We start from the raw sequence: 21,819 nt of genomic DNA, 5'->3' as shown, positions 1-21,819 counted from the left end.
GGAGGGTGTAGAGGAGGATTTCCAGAATGCTGTCTGGATCAGAGGATTTCAGCTACAGCGCAACGTTGTATACTTTTGGATTGTTTTCTATGAAACGTCGGAGGTTGAGGGGAGACATAATAGAAGTATATATAATTATGAGAGGCGTTGATAGGGAAGACAGTCAGAACACTCTTCCCAGGATGGAAATGCCCAACACTAGAGTGCATAGCTATTAGGTGAGAGTTGGAAAATATAATGGAGATGTGTGGGGCAGGATTTTTATGCAGAGGGTGGTGGAGGCCTGGACGGATTGCCAGGGGTGTTAGTAGAGGCTGATACGATAGTGGCGTTTAGGAAATGTTTATCCAGGCACATTGATCTGCAGGGTATAGAGGGATATGGATCATTTGCAAGAAGTTCAGCTAGGCATGATGTTCGGCACAAGCACTGTGGTCCTATGGGCCTGTCCTGTGCTGTGGGAAAGAAATCAAGCGGGTGATTAGAAGGGCAATACGGGGCGTGAAATGTCACTGGTGAGTCGGATTAAATAAAATCACTAGGCTTTGTATACGTATATTAAAAATAAGAGGGAGAAGATAGGTACAAGGATAAAGCAGGGAATTTATGCTCAGCGTCGGGGAATGTAATCAGGGACTAAACGAGTAGAGTCATGGATTAATACTGCATGGAAACAGGACTTTCAGCTCAACCTTCCCACACAAACAAACATGTCCCATCAACAGCTGCCTGTGTTTGGACAATATCCCTCTGAACATATCCTATCCATGGGCCTGTCTAAATGTTTCTTAAATGTTGCGATAGTTCCTGTCTCAACCTCCTCTGGCAGCTCGTTCCATATGCCCACCACACATTGCGTAAAAACGTTGTCTCGCGTTGCCTTTACATCTTTCACCCCTCACCTAAAATATATGCCCTCTGGTTCTTGATTCCCCTATTCCGGTCAAGAGACGCCTTGTGTATTTAACCGCTCTATTCCTTGCATGATCTTGTGCATCTCTATGAGATCACTCCTCATCCTCCTGCACTCCAAGGAAAACAGTTCTAGCCTGCTCAAACTCTCTCTATAGCTCAGGCCTCGAGTTCTGGCAACATCCTTGTAAATCTTCTCTGTACCCTTTTCAGTCTGACAACATATTTCCTATAATAGTATGCCCAAAACTGAACGCAATATTCTAAAGGTAGACACAAAATGCTTGAGTAACTGAGCGGATGAGGCAGCATCTATGTAGAGACGGAATTGGCGACATTTCGGGTCGAGACCCCTCTGGCCTCGCCAACACTTTATATAACTGTAGCATAACCTTCCAACTTCTATATTAATTACTCTGACTGATGAAGGCAAATGTGCCGAAAGCATTTTTGACTGTCCTATCTACATGTGCCGCGGCTTTCTATGAACCACGTACTACACTCCTAGGTCCCTCTGCTCTACAACATTCCCCAGAGCACTATCATTAACCAAGTAGGTCCTGCCCATGTTAGATATCCCAAAATGCAACACCTCACAATTCTATGCATTAAATTCCGTCAGCTAATCTGCAGCACACCTGCTCAACCGATCAAGATCATAATTTTTTACACATATCTTCACTATCTACACTATCACATACGTTTGTGTCATCTCCAAAGTTGCGAATGATACCATCTACATCCTCATCCAACTCATCCAAATTTAGTTTTATTTAATGTTTAGATACTAAAACATTGGGCCCATCAAGTCCACGCCGACCAGCGATCCCTGTACACTCGCACTATCCTACATACCAGGGACAATTTACATTTTTTACTGAAGCACGTTAACCTACAGACCTATATGTCTTTGGAGTCAGGAAAAAGGAGGCATGGGACAGGCATACGCTGGTAGACAAAAGCGCTGGAGAAACTCAGCGGGTGAGGCAGCATCTATGGTGAGAGCCTCATCTATGGTAGGGAAGGGGAACCCTACAAAGAGGCAGGCATAGCTGGGGTACGTCGTAGGGTCTTTGTAGGGTACGTCCAACAATCCTTGTTCGAGACGTACCAGGGCCCCATCCCTGACCTCTACCTCCGCTACATCGACAATTGCATTGGTGCAACCTCCTGCACCCACACACAACTCACTAACTTCATCAACTTCGCCACTAACTTCAATCCTGCATTCAAATACACCTGGACTATTTCCGACACTTCCCTATCATTCCTTGACCTCACTATCTCCATCGCAGGTGATAGACTTTTGACCGACATCCACTATAAACCCACTGACTCCCATGGCTATCTAGACTACACTTCTTCCCACCCTGCTTCCTGTAAGGTCTCCATCCACAACTCCCAATTCCTCTGTCTACGCCGAATCTGCTCCCAGGATGAGGTGTTCCACACCAGGGCATCGGAAATGTCCTCATTCTTCAGGGAACGGGGGTTCCCCTCCCCTACCATAGATGTGGCTCTCACCAGGGTCTCTTCAATACCCCGCAACCCACACCCTATCCCCCAACTCGAACAAGGGCAGAGTCCCCCTAGTCCTCACCTTTCACGCCACTAGCCGGCACATACAACAAATAGTCCTCTGTCAGTTTCGCCACCTCCAACGTGACCCCACCACTCGCCACATCTTCCCATCTCCCCCCCCCCCCTGTCTACTTTCTGCAAAGCCCGCTCCCTCCGTAACTCCCTGGTCAATTCTTCCCTTCCCACCCGCACCACCCCTTCCCCGGGCAATTTCCCTTGCAACCACAGGAACGTGTCGCTTTACCTCCCCCCTCGACTCCATTCAAGGATCTAAGCAGTCGTTTCAGGTGCGACAGAGGCTCACCAGCACCTCCTCCAACCTCATCTATTGCATCCGCTGGTCAAGATGTCAGCTGATCTACATTGGTGAGACCAAGCGTAGGCTTGGCGATCGCTTCGCCCAACACCTCCGCTCGGTCCACATTAACCAACCTGATCTCCCTGTGGCTCAGCACTTCAACTCCCCCTCCCATTCCGAATCCGACCTTTCTGCCCTGGGCCTCCTCCAGGCCTCGGCCAGAGTGAACACCACCGGAAATTGGAGGAGCAGCACCTCATATTCCGCTTGGGCAGTCTGCATCCCGGTGGCTTGAACATTGACTTCGCCAATTTCCGGTAGCCCTCGCTGTCTCCTCTCCTTCTCAGCTCTCCCTCAGCCCTCTTGCTCCTCCTCTTCCTTTCTTCTTCCCGCCCCTCCACCTGCATCAGTCTGAAGAAGGGTTTCGGCCAGAAACATTGCCCATTTCCTTCGCTCCATAGATGCTGCCTCACCTGCTGATTTTCTCCAGCACTTTTGTCTACCTTCGAATTTCCAGCATCTGCAGTTCCTTCTTAAACACAGGCATACGCTGCTTGGTTCAGTGTATCCTATGACAGAACTGATGAAGGAAAGCCAAAAGAGGCCAGGACATTGCTCTGGCTGATAACATGAAGGAAAATCCAAATAAACTTTCTAAGTGTATTCATGGAATAAAAGGCGAAGTGTGAGAGAATAGTGTCCCTCAGAAATGTGTTAGTGGAGCCGTGGAAAATTGGCAAAACGCTCAATGAGTATTCCTCCTCTGTGCTTAGCATGGAGAAACACATGGGGAACTAGTGACAGTTAATGGAGATTTGAGGATAGTCCTTGTTGCCACATGGATTCCTTTCCACAACCACTAATTCTCTCTCCCTGCTCCTCCGTAAACACTCCCTTCCGCCGCTAAAGCACTCTTACCCTCCAGCTGCCCAAACAGAATTGTTCCCGGTCTAAGCACAACCTCCACAACTCTGAACACTGCCTCCACTAATCACCAAATACCACCAACCGCCCCCATCCTCCATCCACCTCCTTGACCGCTATGTATCTACATCTCATAACACACTCTCCCTTTGGAAGGCACGGTGGATTCTGAGCAGAGTGCCGCGGTGGGACCGCCCAGTACATAGAGACATAGAAACATAGAAAATAGGTACAGGAGTAGGCCATTCGGCCCTTCGAGCCTGCACTGCCATTCAATTTGATCATGGCTGATCATCCAACTCAGTATCCCATACCTGCCTTCTCTCCATACCCCCTGATCCCTTTTGCCACAAGGGCCACATCCAACTCCCTCTTAAATATAGCCAATGAACCGGCCTCAACTACCTTCTGTGGCAGAGAATTCCACAGATTCACCACTCACTGTGTGAAAAATGTTTTTCTCATCTCGGTCCTAAAAGACGTTCCCCTTATCCTTAAACTGCGAACCCTTGTTCTGGACTTCCCCAACATCGGCAACAATCTTCCTGCATCTAGCCTGTCCAACCCCTGAATAATTTTGTAAGTTTCAATAAGATCCCCCCTCAATCTACTAAATTCTAGCGAGTACAAGCCGAGCAACGGTACTTTGATGGGAACTGATGGTCTGGGAAATGGGGAGATAATCCTGACATCGGAGGAGTGCAGGTGCAGCATTCCCTGAAAGTCAATCTGCAAGTCGAATCGGTAGTAAGGAAGGCAAACGCAATGCTATTTATTTCAAGAGGGCTGGAATACAAATACAGGGATGTAATGCTGAGGCTCTATAAGGCGCTGGTCAGGCCGCATTTGGAGTATTGTGAGCAATTTCGGGCACCATATCTGAGGAATGATGTGCAAGCCATCGAGTGATTCCAGAGGAGGTTTACAAGAATGATCCAAGGATTGAGAGGATTAACATAAGATGAGCGTTTGACGGCACTGGGCCTGTACTCGCTGGAGTTCAGAAGAATGAGGGGGCGGGGTCAATGAAACCTGAATAGTGAAAGGCTTGGATAGAGAAGATGTGAAGAAGATGATTCCACTAGTGGGATAGTGGTGGTGAATCTATGGAATTATTTGTGACAGACGGCTGTGGCGGCCAAGTCAGTCGATATTTTAAAGGCAAAGATGAATAGAATCATGGTTAGTACGGGTTTCAGGAGTTATGGGACGAAGGCAGGAGAATCGAGTTAGGAGGGAGAGTTAGATCAACCATAACTGAATGGCGGAATACACTTAATGGGTCAAATGGCCTAATTCTGTTCTCATCGCTTATGCCCTCGTGACCTTACGGCCTGTTTATTCCTCCGAAGGTTCTGGAAGACCCAGTAGAGATGATCGATGATGAGAACGAGCTGGAAGCCTTTGAGGACAATGAGGATGAGCCCAAGTTGATCGGATACTTCAAGAACGAAGATTCAGAGCGTAAGATTCAATCGGTCATGTGCTTCAATCGGATGCCTCAAACAATCCCCCCCCCCCCCCAACCCCCTCCCCACCCCCCCCCCCCCCCCCCCCCTCCACCCCCCGTCCCCGTTTCCCACCACCTCCAACCCCTTACAACCCGCTCGGGTTCCCCTCACTGTACGTCATTGTAACGTGCACATTGAATACTAAATAGTTAAGGTGCATTTGGAGATTAGAACTGTGTATTGTGCTCCCAGTGCGGTCTAGCCCAGGGATGTGGAGACCGCAACGATGCATGGTTCTTGTTGTGTGGTATAATTCAGGAATAAGAAGCGAGATGCTGCGTATCGTGCTCCCATCGTGGTTTATCCTAGGAATATGAAACAGGAACTGTACAGTGTGCTCCCGGTTTCTTCATGCCGGGGGAATGGAGACCAACACTGCGCACGGTTCTTCCAATAGACAATAGACAATAGGTGCAGGAGTAAGCCATTCGGCCCTTCAAGCCATCACCGCCATTCCGCCATTCAATGTGATCATGACGGATCATCCACAATCAGTACCCCGTTCCTGCCTTCTCCCGATGTGGGATAATACTGGGTGTGGATACTTCTAGGGGAATCTCCCAGGAAGAAGTTCTTGGGCCTGGCCATTTTCGGCCCGACGTGCTCGCCACTTGCGACTGGAACCTGACAACGACGTTACCATTAAGGCACGACCATTCGCGGGTCAAGCGGGCGGGCAGTCACTTCCAGAATTACACACGTGCTCGAGTGTTCCCCCACAGGGAACAGGAAATGGCTGTTGGCACTTTGGGTGCATTCGTGAACCAGTGGACGTCGTGGGGGCTTGAAACTTTCCTAGAAAGGATAATCATATTTTAATGCGTTTTAGATTGAAGAAACATAGAAACATATAAACATAGAAAATAGGTGCAGGAGGAGGCCATTCGGAGTTCTGGAGTATTGTGCTCCCAGTGCCATTCCGATTTCTGGAGTATTTTATTCGTTGAGTTTTGATCTTGTAATAAACCTGCTATTGTAAAAAATGAATTAGCGGATGCAATGTAAAACTCTCTCGCGTGGTGGGAGAGCTCGTAATTACAGACGGTAGATTTATTGCAAGAATTAAAACTGTTGACAAACTCATGGGGCAACGCATCATCAGTGGACGGAAATGGACAAATAACGTCTCAGTCTGTGGATGAGTTAGATCAAAGTCAGACGCCTTCTTACAGGCCTTACACTCCTCGCTGGAACATCTGCATATGTCAGGAAGACGAAGGATCTAGTTATTTACATCTGAAAACGATGTAATGTATAGCCCAGTTAGCATCAATCATGCAGAAATGATGGTGATCGAAGGCGTCATGTTTCATGTCATCTGTTTCAGCATTAATTTGTCTTGGGCCAATCATATTAGGGTTATGGCCTACAAAGCACAACGCCACATGTCTCCAACGATTCCCACCAACTTCTAAAGATACACAGTAGGGTGCATCAAGGATCAAGAAAGTCAAGAAATTCCACCATAGAACAGTACAGCATAGAAACCTCCGCCCACAGTGTTTGTACCCAACATGATGCCAAGTTAATCTGATCTCATCTGCCTCTATATGATCCCTATCCCCCTATTCCCTGCGCCTCCACGGCCCTTAAACGACACAATCATATGTGCCTTCACCACCACCCTAGGCAGTGCTTTCCTGGCCCCACCACTCTGAGTTAAAAACATGTACCTCACATGCCATGCTCATGATCAGCCATGATCATATTGAATGGCGGTGCAGGCTCGAAGAGCCGATTGGCCTACTCCTGCACCTATTTTCTATGTTTCTATATCTACATTAAGATTTTCTTCACACCATATACCTTTGCGGTCCAATGTCAGACATTACCACCCTGGGGAAAAGGGAAACTGTCAATAGACAATAGGTATCTGGTCTCTCCTAACGTTATCTACGTATCAGGTATCCCCTAAACCACTCAATCTTCGATGTTCCAGAGAAAACAATTCAATTCTACCCGAACTTTCCCTAGCGCTGCAACCCTCTGATCCAGGCAGCATACTGGCAAATCTTCTCTGCACTCTCTACAAAGCCTCTAACTCTTTCATGTAATGGAATATTACACCAAACAGTGTTGAATTGAATTAAAAGGTACATCGTGGAAACAGTCCCTTCGGCCCACCGAGTCCACAGAGACCATCAATCAACCGGTCCCACTCGTTTCATCTTCTCAACCACTCCCTACATACGAGGCCAGGTAACCTAGAAACCCGACGTATTTGGGATGAGGGAGGAATCCGACAGGGAGAACGTGCAAACTCCATACAAACAGCATTTGAGGTCAGGATCGAGCCGAGGTACTTGACGCAGTGAGGCACTGTGCCACTGTGCTGCGTTATTTCCAAACTGGTTCATTGTAATGTGTACTCAACGGAACCAGGAAGTTAGACAATAGACAATAGGTGCAGGAGTAGGTCATCCGGCCCTTCGAGCCAGCACCGCCATTCAATGTGATCATGGCTGATCATCCACAATCAGTACCCCGTTCCTGCCTTCTCCCCATATCCCCTGACTCCGCTTATGCCACGTGCCAGTGACGGCAGGAATAGAAGGATAGATCATACGAATGGTGCTGATGGTCCGGTGCAGCGTGTAGACGTTAATATTTTTCCATGATTGGGATCTCTTCTGGAGGTAACCTATATAATAATAATGTGTTTCAACGGAACTAGAGAGGGACCAATATCCTGGGAAGGAGTTTTACTCGTGCTACAGGAAGGGTTTAAACTGGTTTGGCAGGAGGATGGCCACAGAGCAGAAACTAGGCAGAGGTCCGATTTGGTCACAATAGTCGACAATAGCAAGATTGGCAGTGAGGACAGACATGTAAAATGGTAATGAGAGAGAGAGAGAGGAAAGACCGACAATTTGAACTGAATTTATTTAAATGTTAAAAGTTTAACATGCAAAGCAAACAGACGGGGGACGTGGATTAGTTGGGGATTGGGATATTATAGTCATTATAGAAACGTCGCTGACAAAAGGGAAGGACTGCAAGCATAATATTTTAGGGTATGGATGCTACTGACGCGATAGATAGGTGTTGATCAATCCTGAGAGGAGGTGTTGATCTGGAGGAGGTGTTGATCAAGTATGAAATAACTACAGTGCTCAAACAATTATTGGGAATGGGCCAGTCATGCTGTATGGGTAAAACGTATACATGGAAAGAAATTGCTGATAGCTGTAAAAATAATAGTGTATTAATATTGGTAGATTTCAATTTCCCTTAGTGAATGCATCACCAAGGGATTGGACGGGATGGAGTTTGCTAAATCTGTTCAAAGCGTTGTTAATCGATATTTAGAGGGCCATACCAGAGAGGCCACAATACTTCAAGTGTCAGTGGGGATGCACCTAGGGGCCTGTGTTCATAACCTATAAATGTTAAAGTAGTTATTTCGGTAAACTTGCTGCCTTACAGCGACGGAGACGCGGGTTCGATCCTCACGACGGGTGCTATCTGTACGGAGTTTGTACTGTATCCCTGTGACCGCGGGTGTGTTGCCCGGATTCTTCGGTGTCTTCCCACACTCCAAAGACGTGCATGTTTATAGGTTAATTGGTTAGTTAGAAACATGTAAAATGTCGTTTGCGTGAAGGTAAGATACTGCTAGTGCACAAGATGTTGGCGTGAACGCAATGGGCACAAGGGCCCATTTGCACGCTGCATCTCTTAAAGTTAAGTTACTAAAGTGGGACGTCCGATTTTGCAGGGATGAGGAGGAAATTGCATTGGGGGTAGAGTATTGACATGGATAGAGAATTGGTTGGCAGACAGGAAACAAAGAGTAGGAATAAACGGGTCCCTGTCACAATGGCCGGCAGTGGCGAGTGGAGGGCCGCAAGGCTAGCCGTAACTATTTCCAAAATATATTAATTATTTAGATGATTGAATTAAAAGTAACAACAACAAATTTGCAGATGACACAACGCTGGGTGGCAGTGAACTGCGAAGAGGATGCTCGGAGGTTGCAGGGTGGCTTGGACATGTTGCGTGAATGGGCAGATGCATGGAAGATGCAATATAATGTAGATAAATGTGAGGTTATCCATTTTGGCGGCAAGAAAAAGGAGGGAGATTATTAGACAATAGAAAATAGACAATGGACAATAGAGAATAGACAATAGATGCACGAGTAGGCCAGTCGTCCCTTCGAGCCAGCACCGCCATTCAATATGATCATGGCTAATCATTCACAATCAGCCTTCTCGCCATATCCCCTGTCTCTGTTATCTTTAAAAAAACATCCAGAGGATTGGCCTCCACTGCCTTCTGGGCAGAGAATTCCACAGATTCACAATCTCTGGGTGAAAACGTTTTTCCTCATCTCCGTTCCAAATGGTCTAATCCTTATAATTAAACTGTGACCCCTGGTTCTGGATCACCCTAACATCGGAAATACATTTCCTGCCTCTAGCGTGTCCAATCCCTTAATAATCTTATATGTTTCAATAAGTTACCCTCTCATTTTTTTAAATGCAACATGTGACTGTCCCGCCATCCCGGGAATTAACCTGGTGAAATTACGCTGCATCCCTCAATAGCAAGAATGTCCTTCCTCAAATTTGGAGACGAAAACTGCACACAATACGCCAGGTGTGGTCTCACTAGGGCCCTGTACAATTGCAGAAGGGCCTCTTTGCTCCTATACTCAACTCGTCTTGCTATGAAAGCCAACTTGCCATTATATTTCTTCACTGCCTGCTGTACCTCAGTGACTCGTGAACAAGGACCCCCAAGATCTAGTAGTACTTCCGCTTTTACAACTTGACATCATTCAGATAATAATCTTCCTTCGTGTTTGTGCCACCAAAGTGGATAACCTCACATTTATCCACATTAAACTGCATCTGCCCACTCACCTAACCTGTCCAACTCACCCTGCATCCTCATAGCATCCTCCTTACAATTCACATTTCCACCTAGCTTTATGCCATCTGCAAATTTGCTAATGTTACTTTTAATCCATTCATCTAAATCCTTAAGGTATATTGTAAACAGCTGCGATCCCAGCACCGAGCCTTGCGGTACCCCACTAGTCACTGCCTGCCATTTTGAAATAGACTCGTTAATCCCTACTCTTTGTTTCCTGTCTGCCAACCGAATTTCTATTCATGTCAGTACCCTACCCTCAATACCATGTGCTCTAATTTTGCCCACTAATCTCCTTTGTGGAACCTTATCAAATGATTTCTGAAAGTCCAGGTACACTACAACCACTGGCTCTGCCTTTTCCATTTTCCTAGTTACATCCTCAAAAAAATCCAGAAGATTAGTCAAGCATGATTTCCCCTTGGTAAATCCATGCTAACCCGGACCGATTCTGTTACTACTATCCAAATGTGCCGCTATTTAATATTTTATAATTGACTCCAACATATTCTCCACCACCGATGTTAGGCTAACTAGTTTTCTCTCACCCCCTTTCTTAAAATGTGGGATAACATTAGCTACCCTCCAATCCATAGGAACTGATGCTGAATCTTTGGAACTTTGTAAAATGATCACCAATACGTCCACGATTTCTAAAGCCACTTCCTTAAGTTCTCTGGGGTGCAGACCATCAGGCCCTGGGGATTTACCAGCCTTCAGTCCCATCTATCTATCCAACACCTTTTCCTGCCTAATGTGGATTTCCTTCAGTTCCCCAGTTACCCTAGATCCTCTGCCTACCAGTATATCAGAGAGATTGTTTGGGTCTTCCTTAGTGACCTGTTCAACTCCTCTGCCATTTCCTTGTTCCCCATAATAAATTCACCTGTTTCAGTCTCCAAGGGTCCAACATTGATTTAAAACTATTTTTTTCCTCTTCGCTTATCCAATGAAGCTTTTTCTATCCTTCTTTATATTCTTGGCTATCTTACCTTCATACCTCATCCTTTCCCCCCGTATGACCCTTTTAGTTATCTTCTGTTGCTCTTTAAAAGTTTCCCAATCCTCTGGCTTCCCACTCATCTTTGCTATATCATACCTCTTCTCTTTTATTTTTATACTGTCCTTGACTTCCCTTGTCAGTCACGGTCGACACTTATTCCCCTTAGAATCTTTCTTCCTCTTTGGAATGAAGTGATCCTGCACCTTCTATATTATTCCGAGAAATACCTGCCATTGTTGCACCACTGTCATCCCTGCTAGGATATCTTTCAAGTCAACTTTGGCCAGCTCCTCCTCGTTGCTCCATAGTCCCATTTGTTCAACTGTAATACTCACACTTCTGATTTACCCTTCTCCCTCTCAAATTGCAGTTTAAAACTTATCATATTATGACGACTACCTCCTAATGGTTCCTTTACCTCGACTTATCAAATACGATTCATTACACAACACTAAATCCAGAATTGCGTTCTCCCTGGTAGGCTCCAGCACACGTTGCTCTAATTTTCTTCACGGAGGCACTCCACAAACTCCCTTTCTTGGGGTCCAGCAGCAACCTGATTTTCCCAGTCTACCTGCATGTTGAAATTTCCATAACAACCGTATGCGACATGCCAATTTTAACACTTGATTCAACTTGCACCCTATATCCAGGCTACTGTTTGGTGGCCTGTAGATGACTCCCATTAGGGTCTTTTTACCCTTACAATTCCTCAGTTATATCCATACTGACTCTACATCTCCTGATTCTATGTCACCTCTCGCAAGGGACTGAATTTCATTCGTCGCCAACAGAGCAACCCCACCCCCGCTGCCCAACTGTCTGTCTTTTCGATAGGGCGAATATTCAGGTCCCAGCCCTGGCCCTCTTGCAGCCATGACTCTGTAATTCCCACAACATCATATTTGCCAATTTCTAACTGAGCCTCAAGCTCATCCACTTTATTTCTAATAATTCGTGCATTCATATATAGTACTTCTAATCCATTACTCACCTCACCTTTTACATCGATTCCTATTTCACTTGGCCACACTCTCCTATCACTTCCTGAGCTTTCTATCCCGTTAATTCTGGTGTCTTTCTTAACTTTTCTTATAATCACTTTCTTATAACTCCATCCTTTTATCTCCATTTGGTCTCATCCCCCCAACTATTTAATTTAAACCCACCCGTGTAGCAGTGGCATCTCAATGGTGTCAGATTAGGAAAATGGGAGTGCAACGAGACCTGAGTGTCCTTGTACACCAGTCATTAAAAGCAAACATGCAAGTACAGCAGGCAGTAAAGATAGGCAGTATAGGAGTAAACATTGTAGTTGTACAATGCCCTGGTGAGTCCACATCTGGAGTATTGTGTGCAGTTTTGGTCTGCTAATTTGAGGAAGGACATCCTTGCTATTGAAGGAGTGCAGCGTAGGTTCACGAAGTTAATCCCCGGGATGGCGGGACTGTCATTTGAGGAAAGGTTGGAAAGACTGGGCTTGTATTCACTGGAATTTAGAAGGATGAGAGGTTTGACTTGATCTTATAGAAACATTTAACAGTATACCACTGGAGAGGTTAGATGCAGGAAAACTGTTCCCAATGTTGGGGGAGTCCAGAACCAGTGTCCACAGTCTAAGAATAAAGAGAAGGTCATTTAAAACTGAGATAAGAAAAAGAAAAATTCACCCAGAGAGTTGTGAATTTGTGGAATTCTCTGCCACATAAGGCAGTGGAGGCCAATTCACTGGATGAATGTAAAAGAGCAGATTCAAGGGGTATGGGGAGAAGGCAGGCACGGGTTACTGATTGTGGTTGATCAGCCATGATCACAATGAATGGGTGAAGGGCCGAAGGGCCGAATGGCCTCCTCCTGCACCTATTTTCTATGTTTCTATGTTTCTATGAAACTTGCAAAGATTGATTTAGAGGGCCTGGATGCTATTAAGGGAGTGTCTGGCAGTAGATATACACGTAAGTAAACAATTAGTAGGGCAAAAAAAGGACATAAAATGTTGACAGGCAAGGCAAGGGAAAATATCAGAAGATGCTACAGGTGTATTACGATTAAAAGGAAAGCTATGGAAAGAATAGCCCCATGGCCGTCTTTGTGAACCATGAGATATGGGAGAGCTGTCAAGTGGAGTTTGCATGCATTTCTACTGAACGGAACATAAGGGAATTATGCATAGAAGGTGTGATGCCTTCGATCATGAACGAATTGCCAAAGAGGAGGCATTGGTTGGTTTAATGTGTTGGATGAAGATCACATAGAGAATATCACATAGGTCCGTGGAAATATATTCACAACATCAGTAGCCACAGGTGAAGTATGTAAGACTGGAGTGTGGCTAATTTTGTAACGTTATTCAAAAAGGCAGCAACAATAAACCAGAGAAACACACAACTAGATGGAGTAATTCAGCGGGACAGGCAGGATATCTGGAGTGGAATGTGCGACGTTTCGGGTCTGAAGAAGGATCTCGACCCGAAACGTCGCCCATTTCTTCTCTCCGGAGATGCTGCCTGTCCCGCTGAGTTACTCCAGCTTGTTGTGTCTATCTTCGGTTTAAACCAGCATCTGCAGTTCCTTCTTACTACAATAAGCGAGAGATCTACAGACCGGTGAGCCAAATGTCAGTCATTGATAAGTTGTTAAAGGAGATTTTCAGATACAGGAAATATTAGCATTTAGATTGGCATAGATTGACTAGAGATAGTCAGCATGACTTTGTACGTGGGAAATTGTGTCTCATAAACCCTATTTTTTATAAAGATGTTAGCAAGAGGACTGATGGGAGCAAGGCAGTGGGTGTTGTCTTTATGGACTTTAGTAATGCCTTTGATAAAGACCCGTGTGAAAGACTTGCCTGGAAGGACGCATGGCATCCAAGGTCTGATAGACAATTGCACTCAAAATCGGCTTGGAGGAAGAAAAGTATGATAGTTGTGGAGGGTATTTTTTTTTCTGATTGGAGTCCCGTGGCCAATGATATGCCGCAAATTTCGGCGCTGTGTCCGTTGCTGTTTGTTGAACGATTTGAATGACAATATTGTTAAATGCGTCGGCATGTACGTATATGGCATTACAATTGATATTATAGCAGACAGCTAAAGTATACAACACGATCTACATCAGTTGGATAGGTAGTTCAAGGAATGGCACCGTAAGCTCTACAAGTGTTAGGCTTTGCGGTTTGTTATGTATAACCAGGCATGATTTACATAATAAATGGTAGAGCTCTGGGGATTGTTGCAGAACAGACAGATCCAGGAATACAGGTGCGCTATTGCCGGAAGGTGACGATTCCTGTGGACATTTTTGTGAAGGGCTTTGTCTTCATTGGGGACAAACGTGTGCCAGTTCTGGTGGCCATTTATGGGAAGCATGCCATGAATTTGAAAGGGTGCAGAGCATGTTCACCAGGATGTTACCTGGGCTTGTGGGCCTGAAGAACGATCGAGGTTGGATAAGCTGGGATTTTTTCTTTGGAGCAATAGGTGACCTTATTGAGGTGTACACGACACGGAGGCTTGGGTAAAGTGAGCATTTACTATATTTTATCCTAAGGGAGAGGCCATAGGTTTGAAGCAAAAGGGGAAAGATTTAAAAGGGATCTCGGCCTCAACCGTTTCCACTCAAACTGTATTCCGTATCTAGAATGATCTGCCAGAGGAAGTCGTGCAACCGGATTAGTACTGGTGTCAGGGGTTATGGAGAGAAGGCGGGAGAATGGGTTTCGGAGGGGGAGATAGATCAGCCATGGTTGAATAGGGGAGTAGAGATGATGGAACGAATGGCCTAATTCTGCTCCTATCACATGACCTAATGGCTTTATGACATGATGCAATTATAGATCATAGAACAAGAATATAGAAAATACAGCACAGGAACGGATCATTTGGCTCACCATGTTTGTGCCGAACATGATGCCGAGTTAAACTGATCTAATCTGCTTGTATCCGTATCACTTTATTCCCTGCGCTTCCATGTGCCTATTTAAAAGCCTCTTAAACGCCACTACCTTATTGTCTCCACCACCCTCTGGCAATGCGTTCCAGGCATCCACCATTCTCTGTGTAAAATAGATGCCCCACACATCTTCATTATATTTTCGCTTTCTTACCTTACAACTATTCCCTCTAGTGCTGGACATTTCCATCTGGAAAAAAAAAGGTTCTGACTGTCCATCCTATCTACGACGGAAGGTGACGGAAATAGAATAATTGGGAGTCGTAGTCATACAGCGTGGAAACAAGCCCTTTGACGGAACTTTCCCATACCGGCAAGCTTGCCCCATTTACACTAGTCACATCTGCCTGCTTTCGGCCCATATCCATTTAAAATTATCCTATCCATGTAACGGTCTAAATGTTGTTTAAACGAAATGTTGGAGGGATTCTTCTATGAGAACTGAAGGAGTGGGGGTTTCACGTGTACTAAAGAAGGAATACCACTCGGAAGTCCAAGAATGGAATGTCTAATTTTAGGAGCAGATGCGGCACTAACTGAGAAATTGAGAACACCCCCTCTCCGGGGTCATAGAACCATTGACTCATAGACTCTAGCGTAGAAATAAGCCTTTCGGCCCAACTTGCCCAGACCGGCCAAAATGCTGGAGAAACTCAGCGGGCGAGGCAGCATCTATTGAGCGTAGGAATAGGTGACCTTTTGGGGTCGAGACCTTTCTTCAGACTGATGTGGGGGGGGGGGGGGGGGGGGGGGCGGGAAAAAGAAAGGAAGAGGCGGAGACAGTAGGCTGTGTGAGAGCTGGGGAGGGGAGGGGAAGTAAGGAGAAAGCAAGGACTACCTGAAATTGGAGAAGTCAATGTTCATACCGCTGGGTTTTAAACTGCCCAAGCGAAATATGAGGCGCTGCTTCTCCAATTTGCGGTGGGACTCACTCTGGCCATGGAGGAGGCCCAGGACAGAAAGGACGGATTCGGAATGGGAGGAGGAGTTGAAGTGCTGAGCCACCGGGAGATCAGGTTATTGCGAACTGAGCGGAGGTGTTGTGCGAAGCAATCGCCAAACCTGCGATTGGTCTCCCCGATGTAGACCAGTCGGCACTTGGAACAGGGGATGCAATAGATGAGGTTGGAGGAGGCGCAGGTGAACCTCTGCCTCACTTGGAAAGACTGCTTAGATCCTTGGATGGAGTCGAGGGGGGAGGTAAAGTGACAAGTGTAGCATTTCCTGCGGTTGCAAAGGGGAGGGGTGGTTTGGGTGGGAAGGGACGCATTGACCAGGGATAGACATCCTCTGACAGCTTGTTCCATACATCCAATACCCTTTGTGTGAAAAAATACTCCTCAGATTCCTATTAAATCTTTTCCCCTTCACCTTAAACCTATGTCCTCTAGTCCTCGATTCACATACACTGGGCAAGATACTCTCATGATTTTATACACCTCTATAAGATCACCCCTCTCCTTCCTGCGTTCCAAGGAATAGAGTCTCAGCCCGCACAACCTCTCCATATATCTCAGAACCTCTAGTCCTGGGAACATCCTCGTAAATCGTCTCTGTATCCTTTCCAGCGTGACAATATTTTTCCTGTAACACGGTGCCTTGAACTGAACACAATACTCCAAACGTGGCCTCACTACCATCTTCCCAACTTCAGCATTTTGTGTCTAACTTCGATTTAAACCAGCATCTACTATTCTTTCCTAGACATTCTATACTCGATGCTCTGACTGATGAAGGCTAATGTGCAAAAGCCTTTTTGACCACCCGATTTAAGGGTCAAAGGGGCAAAAGATTAGTTTCGTGCAGTACTCAACTATGAGTAGGCGTTTGGGAAGATGGATTACAAATAGATTTTGTACCCCGGATCCAGGTTTTATACGCTGACAAAGAAGGCACAATAAGTGTCGCTGGTCCTTGACAGTGACCCTTGTTCCTCAGTCTCACACTGCCGGTTGCGAAGGAGGTGGGTGGTTCAGGCATCCCATAAGAAGATAAGAAATAGGAGCAGAATTAGTCCATTCAGCCCATCGATTCTACTCCACCATAGCTGGTCAAATTTCTCCTCTTTTCTCCATGCCGCCTTCTCCCTGAAACCTTGACACCATTCGTAATCAAGAACGTCTCCGCTAAAAAAAGTATGTAATGCTTTGATCTCCACAGTCGTCTGTGGCAACGAATTCCATAGATTCGCCACCCTCTAGTTTTCTGCTTCATCCTCTTCCGAGGTTATCACCATGTCATCCGGAAGTGTGGACTGGATAAGGATTATATTTTGAGGCTTCTCTCGTATACATTGTGGAGTTTGCAGTGTTGTACTTCCGTTTTTTTGAAAAGGAGAGGACACAGACTATGAACATTATTTTACGATATTCCTTTCTTATTCCCCAGATTTTAAAGAGTATGAAGACGCAGCAGAGGAATTCCAGCCCTATATCGCATTCTACGCCACATTCAGCAAACGGGTAAGATTGATTGGGCTGGAGAAGATGGATCCACCATTGACCGCATCGGACGTGGTTGTTTCTGTGACGATAGATTTGCTCAGGCAGAGCTCAAATTCTAGATCAGCCACAGCATTGTTGAGAGAACGCCGCACAGAGGGAAATGCGTGTAAGAAGCTCCCGCAATGTGAAGGGAGGCGGTAGCACACGTAATGTGGGAGGGCGGTGAGGGAGCGCCCGTCACACCGCGGAAGCGGCGGTGAGAACCCGATGCGTCGTACAAGGCGGTGATAATTTAGGGCACAGTGGGAGTGGCGGCGAGAATGCGCCGCACTGTCGGAGGGGCGATAAGGGAGCGCCGAACCGTGGAAGAGACGATAAGGGACCCTCGCACTCCCGGGCGGGCGGTGACGGAGCATCGCACTGTCGCAAGAGCCGGGTAGGAGAACCACAATGTGGGAGGGGTGAATCATGGGTAGCTCTGCTGCAGAGACCACTTCTGCCATCGCCCTCTGAAACGTATTACACACTTTGTTTTCAGTTTGCCAATGTATGTTTTACATTTCTGTCCAGAAGGATAGAACAATTGGACGTGTATGTCCTTGCCAAAGTCAAAGGGCAGGGGAGGTCCACGTAAACCAGATCAACCACATTGCTTTCGCTAGTGTAGCTAGTTTTGGAGTCAGAGACGCGATTAAAGTCTGACACACCCACCAAATTAGCGCTCTCTAACCTTGATCTTGTCTGCCAGCGACGAATAATTTCTGTACACTCTCTGTTATCCTGGTTTCTCCTTCATTGTTAGCATTTGCCATGCACTGCCTTTATGCTTGACAAACATACCTGAAGGCACATAAATCCCCCTGACTTGATCAGGTGTCTCGATGGGCAATAGGAAAGGTCGAGGAGATAAATGCATGAGCCCTGGTTGAGATATACGAGTCACCATTAGATACAGGGGAAATACTTGACGACTGGAGGGTGGCTAATGTTGCGTCTAAGTGCTGCAAACAAAAACCTGGGATATAAATCTGTGATAGACACAAACAGCTGGAGTATCTCTGGAGAGAAGGAATGTGTGACGTTTCGGGTCGAGACCCTTCCTCAACTATAAATCTGTGGCCGAAAATGTTACCGGAGAGGATTCTGAATGAATGAATAAGTTTATTTGCCAAGTATTCACAAACATGGAAGAAGATATATATGCATTGAGAAAGCCATCGTTTGGTTGTGGGTAGTCAGCATTGTTTTATTCGTGAGAGATTGGTGCCTCCTGAATTGATTCAGTTGTTTGAATATACAGTGGCTTGCAAAAGTATTCATACCCCTTGAACTTTTTCACATTTTGTCACTTTACAACCACAAACGTAAATGTATTTTATTGGGATTTTATGTGATAGACCAACACAAAGTGGCGCATAATTGTGAAGTGGAAGGAAAATGATACATGGTTTTCAAATTTTTTTACAAATAAAAAACTGAAAAGTGTGGCGTGCAAATGTATTCAGCCCCCTTTACTCTGATACCCCTAAATAAAATCCAGTGCAACCAATTGCCTTCAGAAGCCACCTAATTTGTAAATAGAGTCCACTTGTGTGTAATCTAATCTCAGTATAAATACAGCTGTCCTGTCAAGGCCTCAGAGGTTTGTTAGAAAACATTAGTGAACAAACAGCATCATGAAGCCCAAGGAACACACCAGACAGGTCAGGGATAAAGTTGTGGAGAAGTTTAAAGCAGGGTTAGATTATAAAAAAATATCCCAAGCTTTGAACATCTCACGGAGCACTGTTCAATCCATCATCCGTAAATGGAAAGGGTATGGCACAACTGCAAACCTACCAAGACATGGCCGTCCACCTAAACTGACAGGCCGGGAAGGAGAGCATTGATCAGAGAAGCAGCCAAGAGGCCCGTGGTAACTCTGGAGGAGATGCAGAGATCCACAGCTCAGGTGGGAGAATCTGTCCACAGGACAAATATTAGTCGTGCACTCCACAAATCGGGCCTTTATGGAAGAGTGGCAAGAAGAAAGCCATTGTTGAAAAAAAGCCATAAGAAGTCCCGTTTGCAGTTTGCCACAAGCCATGTGGGGGACACAGCAAACATGTGGAGGAAGGTGCTCTGGTCAGATGAGACCAAAATTGAAGGTTTTGGCCTAAATGCAAAACGCTATGTGTGGCGGAAAACTAACACTGCACATCACCCGGAACACACCATCCCCACTGTGAAACATGGTGGTGGCAGTATCATGCTGTGGGGATGCTTTTCTTCAGCAGGGACAGGGAAGCTGGTCAGAGTTGGATGGGAAGATGGATGGAGCCAAATACAGGGCAATCTTGGAAGAAAACCTGTTAAAGTCTGCAAAAGAATTGAAACTGGGGCGGAGGTTCACCTTCCAGCAGGCCAACGACCCTAAACATACAGCCAGAGCTACAATGGAATGGTTTAGATCAAAGTATATTCATGTGTTAGAATGGCCCAGTCAAAGTCCAGACCTAAATCCAATTGAGAATCTCGGGCAAGACTTGAAAATTGCTGTTCACAGACGCTCTCCATCCAATCTGACTGAACTTGAGCTATTTTGCTAAAAAGAATGGGCAAACATTTCAGTCTCTAGATGTTGCAAACATACCCCAAAAGACTTGCAGCTGTAATTGCAGCGAAAGGTGGTTCTACAAAGTATTGACTCAGGGGGGCTGAATACTTTTGCACGCCACACATTTCAGTTTTTAATTCATTTTCCTTCCACTTCACAATTATGCATCACTTTGTGTTGGTCTATCACATAAAATCCCAATAAAATACATTTACGTTTGTGGTTGTAACATGACAAAATGTGGAAAAGTTCAAGGGGTATGAAAACTTTTGCAAGCCACTGAATACAAGCAGGTTGATCAGTAAAAGGTTGTCGGTGTAGTTTATGTGGACGTCAGCAAGGCCTTTGATAAGGTTCCACGTGGCGCTGAAAGGTTAGACCGCATTAAATCCGGGAAGTAGCTAACTGAATACAAAATTAGCATAATGGGAAGAAAACGTTCTTTTTTCCAGAGTGGAGGCCTCTGACTATTGGTTCGAAGAAGGGTCTCGACCCGAAACGTCACACATTCCTTCTCTCCTAGATGCTGCCTGTCCTACTAAGTTACTTTTTATGTTTGTCTTCGGTTTAGACAAGAGTCTGCAGTTAATTCCTACACGCGCAATCAATATCAACGGTTTGGCAGAGAATATACAAGTTTACAGAAGACACCATAATAAATGGTATCGAAAAGGAGGAAGGTGGTTACAACAAAATAAATTGGGATCTTGATCGGTTCTGCAAATGGCCGAGGATTAGCAACTGATGTTTAAATCAGTTAAATGTCAGAAGTTACATTTTCGGACGTCAGACCATGGCAAGTCCTTCACAGTGAACGGCACGACCCTGGGGAGCGATGGGGAATAGAGAGCGATCAAGAAGTTCAAATAGTTCGTTGAAAGTGCCCACACAAGTAGATGGGGAGTGAAGAAGGCATTCGAAAGGTGGCCTTCATCAGTTAGGAAATTGAGTACGGAAGCTGAAAGTAACGTTACAGTTGTGTAAGATGTGGGTGAGGCACACTAGAGGAATTGTATAGGAAGGAACTGCAGATGATGTTTTCTACCGAAGATAAACACAAAATGCTGGAGTAACTCAGCGGATTGGGAAGCATCTCTGGAGAGAAGGAATGCGTGACGTTTCGGGTCCTGAAATATCACCCATTCCCTCGTTCCAGAGATGCTGCCTGTCCGGGTGAGTTAATCCGGCATTTTGTGTCTACCTTGAAGTATTGTACTCAGTTTTCGTTACCCAGCAATAAGAAATATGCCATTAAGATGGAAAGACTCCAGAGAATGTTAACCAGGTGTTGATACAAGGAATTTAAAGAATTTTTGGCCTGAGCCAGTGGAAGAGGTTGGGATGGAACCGAAGGCTGGGAGCTGCTCCTGAAGAGATGTAACATCATGAGGGGTAAAGATCGGGTGAATGCTCAAGTTCAAGTTCAAGTGAGTTTATTGTCATGTGTCCCTGTATAGCACAATGAAATTCTTGCTTTGCTTAAGCACACAGAAAATAGTAGGCATTTACTACAAAACAGATAAATGTGTCCATATACCATGATATAAATATATACACACATGAATAAATAAACTGGTAGTGCATATAACAGAAAGTGGTTGCTAATAATCAGAGTTTTGTCCGAGCCAGGTTTAATAGCCTGATGGCTGAGGGGAAGTAGCTATTCCCCTCAGTCATTTCCCCAGGGCAAGGGCATCAAGAACTAAAGAGCATAAGGT

At 45.6% G+C, this 21,819-nt stretch overlaps 1 protein-coding gene across 1 annotated transcript in view; it reads left to right on the top strand.

Annotated features, from left to right (window-relative positions):
* The window catches only part of LOC116986670 (calsequestrin-1-like), a 59,349-nt gene that overhangs the window by 21,900 nt on the left and 15,630 nt on the right, over positions 1–21,819 (top strand). The window contains exons 4-5 of the mRNA XM_033042243.1: positions 5,068–5,179; positions 17,450–17,523. Coding sequence (XP_032898134.1) covers positions 5,068–5,179; positions 17,450–17,523 — 186 coding nt within the window. The remainder of the gene's footprint in view (positions 1–5,067; positions 5,180–17,449; positions 17,524–21,819) is intronic.

Source organism: Amblyraja radiata, chromosome 24 (assembly GCF_010909765.2).
Source record: "Amblyraja radiata isolate CabotCenter1 chromosome 24, sAmbRad1.1.pri, whole genome shotgun sequence".
NCBI lineage: Eukaryota > Metazoa > Chordata > Chondrichthyes > Rajiformes > Rajidae > Amblyraja > Amblyraja radiata.
The sequence above is the reverse complement of the archived record's forward strand: the minus strand, read 5'-3'. Positions and strand labels throughout refer to the sequence as shown.